Source organism: Nannospalax galili, unplaced genomic scaffold (genome assembly GCF_000622305.1).
Source record: "Nannospalax galili isolate Female #2095 unplaced genomic scaffold, S.galili_v1.0 scaffold160, whole genome shotgun sequence".
NCBI lineage: Eukaryota > Metazoa > Chordata > Mammalia > Rodentia > Spalacidae > Nannospalax > Nannospalax galili.
Genome location: NW_008346900.1, coordinates 1,643,588 through 1,657,523, shown reverse-complemented (window position 1 = coordinate 1,657,523; position 13,936 = coordinate 1,643,588). Strand labels below are relative to the sequence as shown.

General features: G+C 57.4%; 1 protein-coding gene across 1 annotated transcript in view; it reads left to right on the top strand.

Annotated features, from left to right (window-relative positions):
- Positions 1-13,936, top strand: part of Lama5 (laminin subunit alpha 5) — a 51,512-nt gene that overhangs the window by 29,304 nt on the left and 8,272 nt on the right. The window contains exons 21-53 of the mRNA XM_008843240.3: positions 116-215; positions 368-524; positions 677-815; positions 990-1,132; positions 1,209-1,315; positions 1,388-1,541; positions 1,883-2,043; positions 2,119-2,227; positions 2,957-3,054; positions 3,132-3,333; positions 3,487-3,613; positions 4,114-4,253; positions 4,731-4,846; positions 4,927-5,138; positions 5,512-5,716; positions 5,893-6,037; positions 6,217-6,357; positions 6,462-6,623; positions 6,839-6,940; positions 7,028-7,111; positions 8,632-8,862; positions 9,454-9,567; positions 9,726-9,853; positions 9,951-10,031; positions 10,123-10,337; positions 10,663-10,763; positions 10,966-11,146; positions 11,249-11,398; positions 12,022-12,173; positions 12,253-12,363; positions 12,593-12,704; positions 13,258-13,428; positions 13,629-13,825. Of these exons, the coding sequence (XP_008841462.1) occupies positions 116-215; positions 368-524; positions 677-815; positions 990-1,132; positions 1,209-1,315; positions 1,388-1,541; positions 1,883-2,043; positions 2,119-2,227; positions 2,957-3,054; positions 3,132-3,333; positions 3,487-3,613; positions 4,114-4,253; positions 4,731-4,846; positions 4,927-5,138; positions 5,512-5,716; positions 5,893-6,037; positions 6,217-6,357; positions 6,462-6,623; positions 6,839-6,940; positions 7,028-7,111; positions 8,632-8,862; positions 9,454-9,567; positions 9,726-9,853; positions 9,951-10,031; positions 10,123-10,337; positions 10,663-10,763; positions 10,966-11,146; positions 11,249-11,398; positions 12,022-12,173; positions 12,253-12,363; positions 12,593-12,704; positions 13,258-13,428; positions 13,629-13,825 (4,748 nt within the window). The remainder of the gene's footprint in view (positions 1-115; positions 216-367; positions 525-676; positions 816-989; positions 1,133-1,208; positions 1,316-1,387; positions 1,542-1,882; positions 2,044-2,118; positions 2,228-2,956; positions 3,055-3,131; positions 3,334-3,486; positions 3,614-4,113; positions 4,254-4,730; positions 4,847-4,926; positions 5,139-5,511; positions 5,717-5,892; positions 6,038-6,216; positions 6,358-6,461; positions 6,624-6,838; positions 6,941-7,027; positions 7,112-8,631; positions 8,863-9,453; positions 9,568-9,725; positions 9,854-9,950; positions 10,032-10,122; positions 10,338-10,662; positions 10,764-10,965; positions 11,147-11,248; positions 11,399-12,021; positions 12,174-12,252; positions 12,364-12,592; positions 12,705-13,257; positions 13,429-13,628; positions 13,826-13,936) is intronic.

Genomic DNA, 13,936 nt, shown 5'->3' with positions numbered 1-13,936 from the left:
AGCCCTAGGGAGATACTAAGGGTTAAGTTGACTTCTCAGCCACTCACTTGAGGGTGGGTGGAGACCAGAGGCCTGCCTATAAGGCCTGAACTGACCTTGTTCTTTATCGACGCAGGCTGCCGGTGTGATATTGGTGGTGCACTAGGTCAGGGCTGTGAACCGAGGACGGGTGCCTGCCGGTGCCGCCCTAACACCCAGGGCCCTACCTGTAGCGAGTAGGTGCCTCCTGCTGGCTGGGCCGGGGTTGGGGAGGCAGCATGTACGTGGCCCCGTATGTCTCTCATCATGAACCCACAGGGGACCCTGGGAATTTGGATGGCCAAGTAAGGCCAGTGCCTGTCCCACCAAGACACCTGTGCCATTACAGGCCGGTGAGAGACCACTACTTGCCCGACCTGCACCACCTACGACTGGAGCTGGAGGAGGCGGTCACACCTGAGGGCCACGCCGTACGCTTTGGCTTCAACCACCTGGAGTTTGAGAACTTCAGCTGGAGAGGCTATGCACACATGGCACCCATCCAGGTGGGCCGTGCTGTCCCCTTCCAGTGCTCTGGGCAGAAGGGGAGCCAACTGTGTCTCCTGGGGCTGCCAAGATGTAAGCAGCACCTAGGGGTTATGAGACACAGGTCAGCAGTGGTCGGAGAGGTGACCCTGTTGTCTCATACCCACCACAGCCCAGGATCGTGGCCAGGCTGAACGTGACCTCCCCTGACCTCTTTCGGCTGGTCTTCCGATACGTCAACCGTGGATCCACAAGTGTGAATGGGCGAGTCTCTGTGCGTGAGGAGGGCAAGCTTGCTAGCTGTACCAATTGTGAGTTGGGGGGGCGTGCCCTGCCCATGTCTCCACCCCACACTCCACCTCCCAAGTCATGTGAGGGTGATAGGCCCTACTGTATCATCCTCGTCCTGGCCCACCATCCCAGTGCATGAGGGTAGTACAGCCTGCAGGGCCCTGAGGACTCAGTCCAGGCATCTTACCCCCCAGGCACAGAGCAAAGCCAGCCAGTGGCCTTCCCACCAACTACAGAACCTGCCTTCGTCACTGTACCCCAGAGGGGCTTTGGGGAGCCCTTCGTGCTGAACCCTGGCATCTGGGCCCTGCTTGTGGAGGCTGAAGGCGTACTCCTGGTGAGGCAAGGGTCACAGTGGGGTTGGGGCAGGTCCTGGGCCTCAGAGCCTCAGTCCTCCTTCTGTCTTCCCCCAGGACTATGTCGTTCTGCTGCCCAGTGCCTACTATGAGGCAGCTCTCCTACAGCACCGAGTAACCGAGGCCTGCACCTACCGGCCCTCAGCCCTGCACTCCACCGAGAAGTAAGGCCCCACAGGATGGGGTGGGGCTGCTTCCTAAGTGGACCTGTGCTGACCTTAATCTCTGTTCCCCAGCTGCCTCCTCCATACCTACCTCCCCCTGGATGGCTTCCCCTCAGCAGCTGGGTCTGAGGCCCTGTGTAGCCATGACAACAGCCTGCCACGGCCATGCCCCACAGAGCAGCTCAGCCCTTCACATCCGCCTCTGGCTGCCTGCCTGGGCAGCGATGTGGGTATCTGAGGGCCCGTGGAGGGGTGGGTGCTATGGGCCTCGGTCTGGGGGAGGGGTCCTACCTCAGTGGCAGAGTGTGTAGGTACAAGACAAGGCTGTGGGTGGCATGGTTGAGCTGGCATGCTTGGCCCAGAGTTGCTGCTGCTGTATCTGATGGGCATTGGGTATAAACAGGAGATGACGTAGCTTTCCTGCTCCTACTATGATGTGGATTGGCCTTCTCCTCTTGTCTAGAGATGCCTTGGGCACCAATAATTGGTTATGCCCAGCAGATAGTGGTGGGCAGATATGGAAAGGATAAGGGGCCATAGGCCTCTGATCACCCTCTCCTCCCCAAGGTGGACATTCAGCTTGAGATGACAGTGCCTCGGCCCGGCCGCTATGCTCTGGTGGTGGAATATGCCAGTGAGGATGCCCACCAGGAGGTGGGTGTGGCAGTGCACACCCCCCAGAGAGCCTCCCAGCAGGGGTTGCTTACCCTCTACCCCTGCCCATACAGGTAAGTGTGCAACAAGGATGGGTTGGTGGGAGGCCCCACGCAAGGCTGCCACTCACTGACCATCCCTTCCCACAGCTCCCTGTGCCGGGGCCCGGCTCGAGACGCCCAGCACCACCTGGCCAGCTTCTACCTGGACTCCGAGGCCAGTGTCCGGCTCATAGCCGAGCAAGCGCACTTCTTCCTGGTGAGGCCCTTTCAGCCCTTGCCCCTGGGGCATCTTCCTCTAGTGTGTTTTAAATTATTATTATTATTATTTTTTTTTTTTTGGTATTTTTGAGACAGGGCCTCCCTGTAGCCCCAGCTGGCCTAGAACTCACTATGTAGACCAGGCTGGCCTTGAGCTCACAGAAATCTGCCTGCCCCTACCTCTCGAGGGCTGGGACTAAAGGCGTGCGCCACCACACCCAGCATAAAGTATTTTATTTACTGTCTTATGTGAATGAGTGTATTTCTGGCATGTATATAAGTGCACCCGTGTGTCATGCAATATCCACAGAGATCAAAAGAGGGCCTCGAATTCCCCTGGAATTGTAGTTACGGATAGTTGTTAGTTGCCATGTGGGTGCTGGGATTCGAACCCGGGTCCTCTGTAAGAACAGTGAGCCATCTCTCCAGCCCTCTGATGTGTTTTAAACATATATAGAGCTGAGGGAACCCAAGATGGAACTGTGTGACTGGAAACAGAGAAGACAGATGGGAGGTGCTGTGAGGGGCAGGGTGGGGCCCCCAAACCTCAGGAACTGTCCTTGGTTCTGCATCCAAGGTTGTGGTCCAGACAGAAAACAAGAATGGTTGGGAGCACGGGCTCCATGGGCTCCTGGGGTCCAGATTATGTGACTAGCTATCCTTGTCCACTCTACCTCCTGTCCATGGCTGCCCAGGGCACAAAAACATTTTATCCTTCTGTCCACAGCATAGTGTCACCCTGGTACCCACGGAGGAGTTCAGCATGGAGTTCGTGGAGCCCCGGGTCCACTGTGTGAGCAGTCATGGCACCTTCAATCCCAGCAGGTAGTGGCGCCAGGAGTAGCTAGGGTGGCTGGGGATCCACTAACCTGGATCACACCCTCACTCCTAGCGCTCCCCAGGGCTGCCTGTCTGCCTTCCCGCTTCCTGAAGCCACCTCAGCCCATCGTCCTCAGGGATTGCCAGGTCCTGCCACTGTCTCCTGACCTTCCTCTGACCCAGTCACAAGCACTCACACCAGGTGCACCTCCAGCCGGACCACAGCCTCGGCCCCCAACTGCCGTGGACCCTGACTCAGAGCCCACCTTACTGCGCCATCCACAGGTGAGGGTTTTGAGCTGGACTGTGGCATCCACTGGGCAAGGGGTGGACAGGACTCTGGGCTCCTGGGCTCCACCACCACGTGGCAGGTGCTTCAGGCAGCCATGGGGCTGGCTGTTCACCCATGTCTCCACTCACTGGAAACTCTTCCCTCAGGGCACTGTGGTCTTCACCACCCATGTGCCTACCCTGGGCCGCTACGCCTTCCTGCTACATGGCTACCAGCCAGCCCACCCTACCTTCCCTGTGGAGGTACTTATCAACGGGGGCCGCATCTGGCAGGGTGAGTAGCCATGTGCACCACAGTATTGGAGAGCACAGCTGGCTGCCGCCAGTTCTCAAATGCTACTCCAGGGCCACTGAGAGTGGCAGCCCCCCCATCTGTCCCATTCCCAGAAGTCCTGTCTCAACACCTGTTCCTTGCATTACATTCTCTTGGTTTGATTCTCTGTCACACATGGCGAAGCAAATGATTGTTACAAGACACTTGGCCGACTTGGCCACGTGCTCATAGGGGTGGTCATATGTGGTGGTGGCTAATTCCTAAAGAGGGAGGCCTGGTCTCAAGGGCTGCATGCAGGCTCTCTGCCTATGACATCATCGTGTCTACTTCTTGGCACCAGGCCTGCCCTGTCTGTGTCCCCTGTCCCTCATATCTCCAACTGTGCTCTACACTAGGATAGGGCGGCTGTGTAACCAGAGTGGTCCGTGTAGGGGGATAGGGCGGCTGTGTAACCAGAGTGGTCCGTGTTGGGGGCCTGACCTCTTTTCTTCCCCTGCCAGGCCACGCCAATGCCAGCTTCTGCCCACATGGTTATGGCTGCCGCACTCTGGTATTGTGTGAAGGCCAGACTGTGCTGGATGTGACAGACAATGAGCTCACCGTGACCGTGCGTGTACCCGAAGGCCGGTGGCTCTGGCTGGTGAGGCGTGGGGCTGGTGTCCCACTTGAAGACTAGTCTTCCTTTATGCCTGTCATACCACTGGGTGTGACAGAGTGTACCCCTGGCCCCTGGGACCTCTCTCATGCCGGGTGCCAAGTTGAGTAGCCTCTGCCTCTGAGGACCCACGGTACTACCATGTGAGGCTCCAGAGGCGTCCTGAGAGCTGAGCCACTGGGCCTAACTTTCCGAGGGGCCTTCACAGAGGAAGTGGGGCCTGGATGATGGGCGAGCAGGGAGGAGGCCATAAGCAGTCCTGGAGGCTTGGCCAGCCCCACTGCCTCTTCACTGTCCCCAAGCTGTGACATATTCACCTCGTTCCCAAGTGGCCTGGATATGTGACTAGGACTTCCATACCCTGGCCTTAGCTAGTTTGGGGGGTGGGGGCTGCCCCACTCTCCATTCCCGCCTACATAACGGTGCTGGCCATATTCCTGTAACCTGGTCCTTGTCCCCTAGGATTACGTTCTTATTATCCCTGAGGATGTGTACAATCCCAGCTACCTTCGAGAGGAACCCCTGGACAAGTCCTATGACTTCATCAGCCACTGTGCCTCCCATGGCTACCACATCAGGTGGGCCAGGTTGGGGCAGGATGGGTCTGGGGCAGGGATGCAGACCAGGAGCCAATCCTACCTCCCACTTCTCTGTGTAGTGCCAGCAGCTCATCCCCATTCTGCCAGAAAGCCGCCACTTCCCTCTCTCTCTTCTACAATAATGGGGCCCTGCCTTGTGGCTGCCACGAGGTGGGTGCCACAGGCTCCACGTGTGAGCCCTTTGGGGGCCAGTGTCCCTGCCGGGCCCATGTCATTGGTCGAGACTGTTCCCGCTGTGCGACCGGCTACTGGGGCTTCCCCAACTGCAGACGTGAGTACCCAGTGCTGGGAGCATAAGAGCCAGGGAGCCTTGGGATCCAAGGACTCCCTGGGGGCTGGGGTACACTGGGAACCAGGGGTATGTTGCTTGGGAGCATTCTAGAGCCTAGCGGACTAGCTCTGCCACTTTCTGTACGTGAGTTTCAGGCAGCTAGTGGCCTGGATATAGTTCATCTGCTTTATGGGCTTCTCTAGAAGGTTCTGAGATGGTCTGGCAGCCCCTGACAATGGCACATCAATTTGTTCATGTCAAGAGCCTATAGGAGGGACGGAACGGGAATGGGGTCTCTGGCCTTTTCCCAACACATCCTTAAGGGCTGGGGGCTTGAGTGGGGCAGAAGGGACAGTGACATCTACCTTCACAGCCTGTGACTGCGGTGCCCGCCTGTGTGACGAGCTCACGGGCCATTGCATCTGCCCACCACGCACTGTCACCCCGGACTGCCTAGTCTGCCAGCCACAGACCTTTGGCTGCCACCCCCTTGTCGGCTGTGAGGAGTGTAACTGCTCAGGGCCCGGCGTCCAGGAGTTGACAGACCCTACCTGTGATGTGGACAGTGGCCAGTGCAAGTGAGAGTCTTCATGGCATCCCTGTAGCCTTGGGAGCTCGTGGGTCGGGACAGCGTCGCCCCTCACCGCCACAACCCACCCTTGTGGTTCTCAGAAGATGCTTTGGGGACTGGGGATCCCTGGGCTATTAACAACCCAGGGCTGGAGGGACTCAGCTGGTCTTTATATGTTGTCAGGTGCAGACCCAACGTGGCTGGACGCCGCTGTGATACCTGTGCCCCAGGCTTCTATGGTTATCCCAGCTGCCGCCCCTGTGACTGCCATGAGGCCGGCACCATGCCTAGTGTGTGTGACCCCCTCACAGGCCAATGCCATTGCAAGGTAAGCAGGAGCCCATTCCTAGGTCTCTTCCCAGGTCCCCTTCCTTCAGTTGAGATAATTGTTCCATATGGCCTTCCAAGGCATTTGGAACTTCTGGAGGATTTTGGAGGGCAAGGGGTAACACTGAGCCATGGTCTGGGCTCTAGCACAGCCATCTGACTTTTGTTGCCTTCCCTTAGGAGAACGTGCAGGGCTTAAGATGCGACCAGTGTCGCCTGGGGACCTTCTCCCTTGAAGCCGCCAACCCCAAGGGCTGCACCCGCTGCTTCTGCTTTGGGGCTACGGAGCGCTGCGGGAGCTCAACCCATGCCCGCCATGAGGTATCTTTCCCTGGCCTAGGACTGCGGCAGGAGCCACCAGAGGGGACCGGGATGCAGGGCAAGGCCAGGCATGCGCCCTGTGTGACCCACACATGTGCCCGCAGTTCATGGATATGGAAGGCTGGGTGTTGCTGAGCACTGACCGGCAGGTGATACCCCATGAGCGACGGGCCGAGATGGAGCTGCTCCACGCAGACCTGCGCCATGTGGCCGACACTTTCTCAGAGCTGTACTGGCAGGCCCCATCCTCCTACCTGGGGGACAGGGTGAGCAGAAGAATTGGGTTTGGGAGCCTGCGCTCCAAGGGCAGCCATTTTCCCTGAGGAGCCAGGGAGGGTGAATGGCAATGACGTTACATCCAGGGACCCTGGAGGCGCATTGTAGAGGGAGCTTGACAGGTACCCTGGCGGGGTAAGGAGTGGGTGTGGGCCCAGCTCCAGGGAGGGAAGGAGGGAGACCGCTCTCACTATGTCGGTTCCAGGTGTCATCCTATGGTGGGACCCTCCGCTATGAGCTACACTCAGAGACTCAGCGTGGGGACATCTTCATTCCTACTGAGAGCAGGCCTGATGTAGTGCTGCAGGTAGTTGAACAGGGTGGGTGTAGTTGCCTAGGACTGTGGCTTAGCCCACTTGCCAGCCCTTTCCTGACCCATGTGTCTGTCTCTCAGGGCAATCAGATGAGCATTGCCTTCCTGGAACCATCATATCCTCTGCCTGGCCACATTCATCGGGGGCAGCTGCAACTGGTGGAGGTGAGAAGAGCTGGCCTGGAGTCCAGCCCAGCCCAGGAAGGGCCCAAAGGGGCCGGAGCATCTGTGCTTTTCACAATGGAAAACAGCCTAGTGGCAGGAGGGGACAGTGGTCAGTGGGCCTCGTTTCTGGTCACTTATGAGTGGGTCATCACTGGTTTTTAAATCCTTGATTACAGGGGGTAAACAGAGCTAGGCTTGTTGACACACACCTTTAAACCCCAGCAGAGACAGGTGGATCTCTGAGATTGAGGTCAGCCTAGTCTACTTAATGAGTTCCTCCCTGCTCTGGGAGCAGCCTCTCCAGCTTGGCTCTCTGTGCCTCTTTGACACGTTAATCTTATCTATTTGAGAACTTTTCTCTTTTTAATGAGAATTCCTGGGACAAATCCTCTTTTTAAAAAAAGTTTATTTTTATTTATGTGTGTGTGCCTGTATGAGTTTTTACATACCAAGTATGTAGCAGAACCAGCGGAAGTCAGAGGGGACAGCCCATGGAACTGGAGTTACAGGCACTTGTGAGCTGCCGTGTGGGTATGGGAACAGAACCTGGTTCCTCTGCAAGAGCAGCAGTGTACTTAACTGCTACGCCATCTCTCCAGCCCCAGGCTTCACTCTGGCTACATCAACAGCTGTCTGTCTTCTTAGAAGTTTTATCTTGTTCTTTTTTTTAAAGCTTGTTTCATTTAATTTATTGACTGTGTTTATGTATGTGTGATCACATACGTACCACTGTATGCATGTAGAGGTTAGAGAGGACAGTTTGCAGGAGTTGGTTTCCTTCTTTTACCATGTGACCACATGGGTCGTAGGGATTGAACTCAGGTCACTGAGCTTGAAGGAGGATGCCTTTATCCACTGAGCCGTCTTGCCAGCCCTGTGGCTTGTTCTTTTTTAAATTGTTTTTTTTTCGGACTTTCGTACATTTCATACATAGTTCTTAATCAAATTTAGACTCCCTCTTCCATCCATGTCCCTCCAACCCCCTACTGGACCTTATGTTTCTGCCACACATGTTAAGTCCTATCCAGTCAAGCATTTATACTCAAGGACCCTTCAGTGCAAGTTCATCCACTGGAGTCTAGTCAGCCTGTCTAGGGATTGTTGGTAAGGCATACTGTCCTTCACCCAGTAGTAATCAGTCTCTAATAGTTGCCAGACTAAGGCCAACCCCCACCCGTTTCCTGACATCTAAATTGTCTTTTAATGAGCAGGTTCTTTCTTAACGCACTCAAGTTTATCACGTTCTCATGTTTGTTCCATTTTGTGTCTTGTTATGAAAGTATTTGTCTCTCCGAGGTCATCTATTTTTTTCCTAAAAGCCTAAACTATTTTCTTTGCATGTTTAAGTTTTTAATATGCCTGGAGTTGAGTTTGGTGTGTGGCGTGAGGTAGGGGACCAGCTGCTGGCTTTCCCCCAGCTGACTGCTGGAACTGTCTGCTTTGACCTGTGTGACCTCTGTCTCCTACGTGAGTGTTCTGCACTCTGCTGCCTCCACTGAGGTCCCGTCTTGATCCCACAGGGGAACTTCCGGCACGTGGAGACTCACAATGCGGTGTCCCGTGAGGAACTTATGATGGTGCTGGCCAGCCTGGAGCAGCTGCAAATCCGCGCCCTCTTCTCACAGATCTCCTCAGCTGTCTCCCTGCGTAGGGTGATCCTTGAGGTGGCTAGTGAAGCTGGCAGGGGGCTTCCAGCCAGCAATGTGGAGTTATGCATGTGCCCTGCCAACTACCGTGGGGACTCATGCCAGGTAAGGTGGTGACGGTGGGGTTTAGCCACAAAGGTGACCCCACCATAGGTCCTTTCCCTGCGCATGCTAGGTGAGGTATGCTCTCTATCTGCCCCACCTCTGTTGCCCATGTGTCTTCCTCCCTGCTAACCTGCCAGTCTACTTAGTCACAATCGGCTGCTCCATTGCCACCTCTGTCTTTGCCATCCGTTCACCAGTGCCCTCCCTCCACATGCACAGCTGCTCTATTCCTGTCCACCCTGTCCCTCACACAACCATCACCCTCCACACATCCTGATGCCCAGTTAGCCGTCACCCCCTCCCTCACCTGCATCCATCTGCCCATAGTTCTGTATTGTCTAATATGATTCTTGGGGTAAGTTTTGTGACTGGACACCAGTCCCACAGCCTGGTCAGTCCTGAGGCTGGGCCACAACCACACTCAGGGTCTGTCTCCAGCTAGACAGGCCCAGCAGTGCTGGCTTCCAACCTTGGAGGCTTGTGTTCCAGGAGCATGATATCCCTACAGCCCCTGGCCCCACTGTGTAAGCAGGTCCCCAGGAGCTGACCTGTGTGCTGCCTTTCTTGTCTGCCCTGCTTGCCTTCCCCCAGGAATGTGCCCCTGGCTATTACCGGGACATCAAAGGTCTCTTCCTGGGCCGATGTGTGCTCTGTCAGTGCCATGGCCATTCAGACCGCTGCCTTCCTAGCTCTGGAGTCTGTGTGGTAAGTAGAATCTGCCAAGGTCGGGTGGCCAGGGAAGACCCTAGGGTCTTTGGGCCTGTGGTTCCAGAAAAACTCAGGCCCCTGACCCAGGGTACCAGCTGGCTTGGGGTAGAGTGCAACGTGCCTGCTTTGAGCACTAACCTTCCACTGAACCCCAGGGCTGCCAACACAACACAGAAGGGGACCACTGCGAGCACTGCCAGGCTGGCTTTGTGAGCAGTAGGCCTGACGACCCTACGGCTCCCTGTGTGAGCTGTCCCTGCCCCCTGGCAGTGCCTTCCAACAAGTAAGCCGTACCTGGTCCCCTCTGTATCCCCCTTCCTGGAGCCCCTCTACATAGGATGGAGAGGTGCAGGTATGTAGTGACTGTCTCATCCTTACAGTTTCGCAGAAGGCTGCATCTTACGAAATGGCCAAACCCAATGCCTCTGTAGACCAGGCTATGCCGGGGCCTCCTGTGAACGGTGAGTTGGTGGGGTGAGCCCGAGTGTAGACCGCAGGGTACCTTGAGTAGGGCCCTTACCACCCCCTTCTCTCCTTACCACCCGTCCTCAGGTGTGCACCCGGCTACTTTGGGAACCCCCTGGTGCTGGGCAGCTCCTGCCAGCCCTGTGACTGCAGTGGCAATGGAGACCCCAACATGATCTTCAGTGACTGTGACCCTCTGACTGGTGCCTGCCGAGGCTGCCTTCGCCACACCACTGGGCCCCACTGTGAGAGCTGCGCTGCTGGCTTCTATGGCAATGCCTTGTTGCCCGGCAACTGCACCCGTAAGCACTGGATGGGATGCTGGGTCCACCCTGGGAACAGGTTAAGTGCCGGTGTGACTGAGCTCCTTTTCTTCACAGTCAGGTCTTCCCTCGTGGCCAGCCCCATGGTCAGACCCTGTCTTGCCCTTGTCCCCTTCAGGGCATACTAGGGCAAGGCTACAGGAAGGAGGGCCAGGCTGGACTAGGGAGGTGGTGACCATGGGGTGTGAGAGGCCTGGACCAGACAATGGGAAAAGCAGCAGGAACTGGTGGGCTGTGTTTTGGGGAGGACTGGGAGTGTAGGGGTACCCCCTGGAGCAGTTGTCATATCCCCCAATTCCTGCAGGGTGCGACTGTTCCCCTTGCGGGACAGAGACCTGTGATCCCCAGAGTGGGCGCTGCCTGTGCAAGGCGGGTGTGACTGGGAGACGCTGTGACCACTGTTTGGTAGGGCTGAGGATGGGGCAGGCTGGAGGGAGGGACCAGGCCTGTGGAGGAGGTGTCCTGGGGGGAGAGTTTTGGCCTTTGTGGGGATAGGCTTGAGGGTGGGTTGGCTGGATCTGAGGAGCCTAAGGTAGCCTGAGTTTCCAGGCCTGGAGGAAGTGGGGTCTTGGGGGCTGGCAGGCTGTAACTGCAGGGTCTGTCACAGGAAGGGCACTTTGGCTTCGAGCAGTGCCAGGGCTGCCGTCCTTGTGCCTGTGGACCAGCTGCAGAAGGTTCTAAGTGCCATTCTCAGAGCGGACAGTGTCACTGCCAGCCAGGGACAGCAGGACCCCAGTGCCGCGAGTGTGCCCCAGGCTACTGGGGGCTCCCGGAGCAGGGCTGCCAGCGTAAGTACAGGCAGGGCTGCAGGAGTGTGGGTGGGCGGCGTGGAGAAGCAGGCATCTTTCTGTGGTACCTATAGCCATGTTTATCTGTCCCTCTTGCCACAGGGTGCCAGTGCCCCCGAGGCCACTGTGACCCACACACGGGCCGCTGCACCTGTCCCCCAGGACTAGGTGGGGAGCGCTGTGACACCTGCAGCCAGCAGCACCAGGTGCCCGTGCCAGGCGGGCCTGGGGGCCACGGCGTACACTGTGAAGGTTCGCCTCACCGTACCCTTATCTTCCTTCTTACCCGACCTTCTCAGCCCCACCTGGTGGCGTGGGGTTCCCAGGCCCATTCTGACCTGGTGTTCCCCATATTAAGCTCAGCACCTCAGAGGAACCCCAGCTGTCTGTCTCCATTTCCCGAGGGCCCCCACGACTCCATGCTGCTTGTCCACCCTCCTACTCTCAAGTTGGAGTATCTCAAATACTGACCCCCGTCATTTGCTGCCCCTTTGAGCTGACCACGCGGCCCCTGGGTTCTCCCCAGTAGACATATCCAGGTCTCCCAATTCCCTCCTGACCCCATGAGGGCCTGCAACTAACTGGAACCCCCTTGCTGATCTCTGACCCCTGGTACCTCGACATTTTCAGCTCAGTTTAGTCTTTTGTGCCAACCCCATGTGCCTCTCTGGCAGATCTCGTGATTCCATGTTGACCCCTGATTCTATACGGACACCATTTCCCTAATTAACTCTTGACCTGATCAGGCCACTCCCTACTACCCATGACCCTGGTGTTGGCCTCTGCTGCTGGCTTCGTCATACTTTCCTGTTATGTCTGACCCTGTGACCCCCAACTGGCCTGTCCCCTCAGTGCCCATTCCTCCTTTCCTGCAGTGTGTGACCACTGTGTGGTCTTGCTTTTGGATGACCTTGAGCGAGCTGGTGCTCTTCTCCCTTCCATCCGTGAGCAGCTGATGGGCATCAATGCCAGCTCTGCAGCCTGGGTCAGGCTGCACAGGCTGAATGCCTCCATTGCCGACCTGCAGGTATCTCATGCCTGCCCTCTCTGTCCTCTCTACCTACCCCCAAGCTGGCCATGTGGTACTCACTTCCCACTCTCCACAGAATCGTCTCCGAAGCCCATCGGGCCCCCGCCACCAGACAACACAGCAGCTGCAGACCCTGGAGCGACAGAGTGCAAGCCTCCAGCAGGATGCGGAGCAGCTAGGCAATCAGGCAGGACCCTGTGGACCCCACCCCAGTGGCCTGGGGTGCTCCTTCCCTCAGGAAGCCCTCACACTTGGAAGCCCCCAGGAACTCCATGAAACCAAAACCACCTTCTCCTGGTCCCCTCAAGCATTTCCCCAGTTCCCTGGCCACCCCATCCCGGGTGTTCCCTTGTAACCCTGCATACGTACCTGCGTGCACCCACCAAGACCACAGCTGAAGAAGACTGTACCTACAGGCCATAGGGGTCCGAGACCAGGTGAGCCGGCTGCTGGACAACACGGAGGCCACTCTGGGCCGGGCACAAACACTGCTGGAGACCGTGCGTGCTATGGACCGTGCCCTGAACAGTAAGACAGGCTGATTCATGGGTCCAGAGCAGGGTGGGCTGTCTAGTGCCAGGTTGGGGGCATGAGTAGGGTCAGGGTTGGGGTGTGTGTCTTTCTGAGCTGACCTGGTCCTACATGTTTAGGTCCCTCTGGGCAAGTGGCTGGTTGACCAGAGTCTGTAGATCCCATGAGCTGGGCTGACTCTCACACAGCCCCACTGTGAACACTCACAGACCTCTTTAGGCACAGACCTGTGACCAAATTGGGGCTCTCAAGCTAATGACAGAACCTCGCCCAGCTAAAGGGTCAGACAGTGAATTTTCAGCAGAGTACTGGCTACTAAGCTGAAAATAGCTGGCTGAGGAGTGGGCCGAATGGGGGGCAGGATGTGGCTGCAAGAGGGGAAGGCTATGGGAGAGCAGGGCAGAAACGGGTCTTAAGAGGGCATTAGGAGACAGCAGGGGGCCGCTGGGATATGTACTGGTGGCCTGCCGCAATGCTCTGGGATAGTCTCAGGCTTGGAAGCCGGTAGGCAGAGGCCAGCCCCAAGCCCTCATGATCTTCTCCCTTGCAGAGCTGGTGTCTCAGATGGGCCAAGTGTTTCCAGCCAATGCCTCAGCCCCGTCTGGTGAGCTGCTGCGCTGGGAGCTGGTGGAAGTGGAACGGCTACTCCGGGAGCTGCGAGCCCGTGACCTGGGGGCCCCACGGGCAGTGGCAGAGGCCGAGCTGGAAGAAGCTCAGAGGAGTGAGTGGGGCCAAACCCTGTAAGACGAGACTGGGAACTGGCAGGAATAGGCCCTGGCTACCCCAGGGACAGTCAGTGTGGAACAGCACCTGGCCTGCTTCAGAGGGGCAGGTGGGGGCTGGATGGGCACTAAGCAGGGATCGGGTCATGAAGGGGTCTAGCTGTCAGAAAAACCACCTTCCTACTCTGGTGTTGGCCAGTGCTGGCCCGTGTGCGGGAACGGCTGGCCAGCCGCTGGGAGGAGAGCCAGGCACTGGCCACACACATTCGGGACCAGTTGGCCCAGTATGAGGCTGGTCTCATGGACCTACGTGAAGCCCTGAACCTCGCAGTCAAGACCACCAGGGAGGCTGAGGAGCAAAACAGCCACAACCAGGATCGGCTGGAGGGAGCCCTGGTAAGGATGTCCGCCTGTCTGCTCGTTCTGTCCTTCCCTCCCTTCTCTCCTGCTCTCCGCCTCCTGGTCCTCCTTCCTGCCTGTCCTCACGCCCTCCTCCTCTCTTACTCT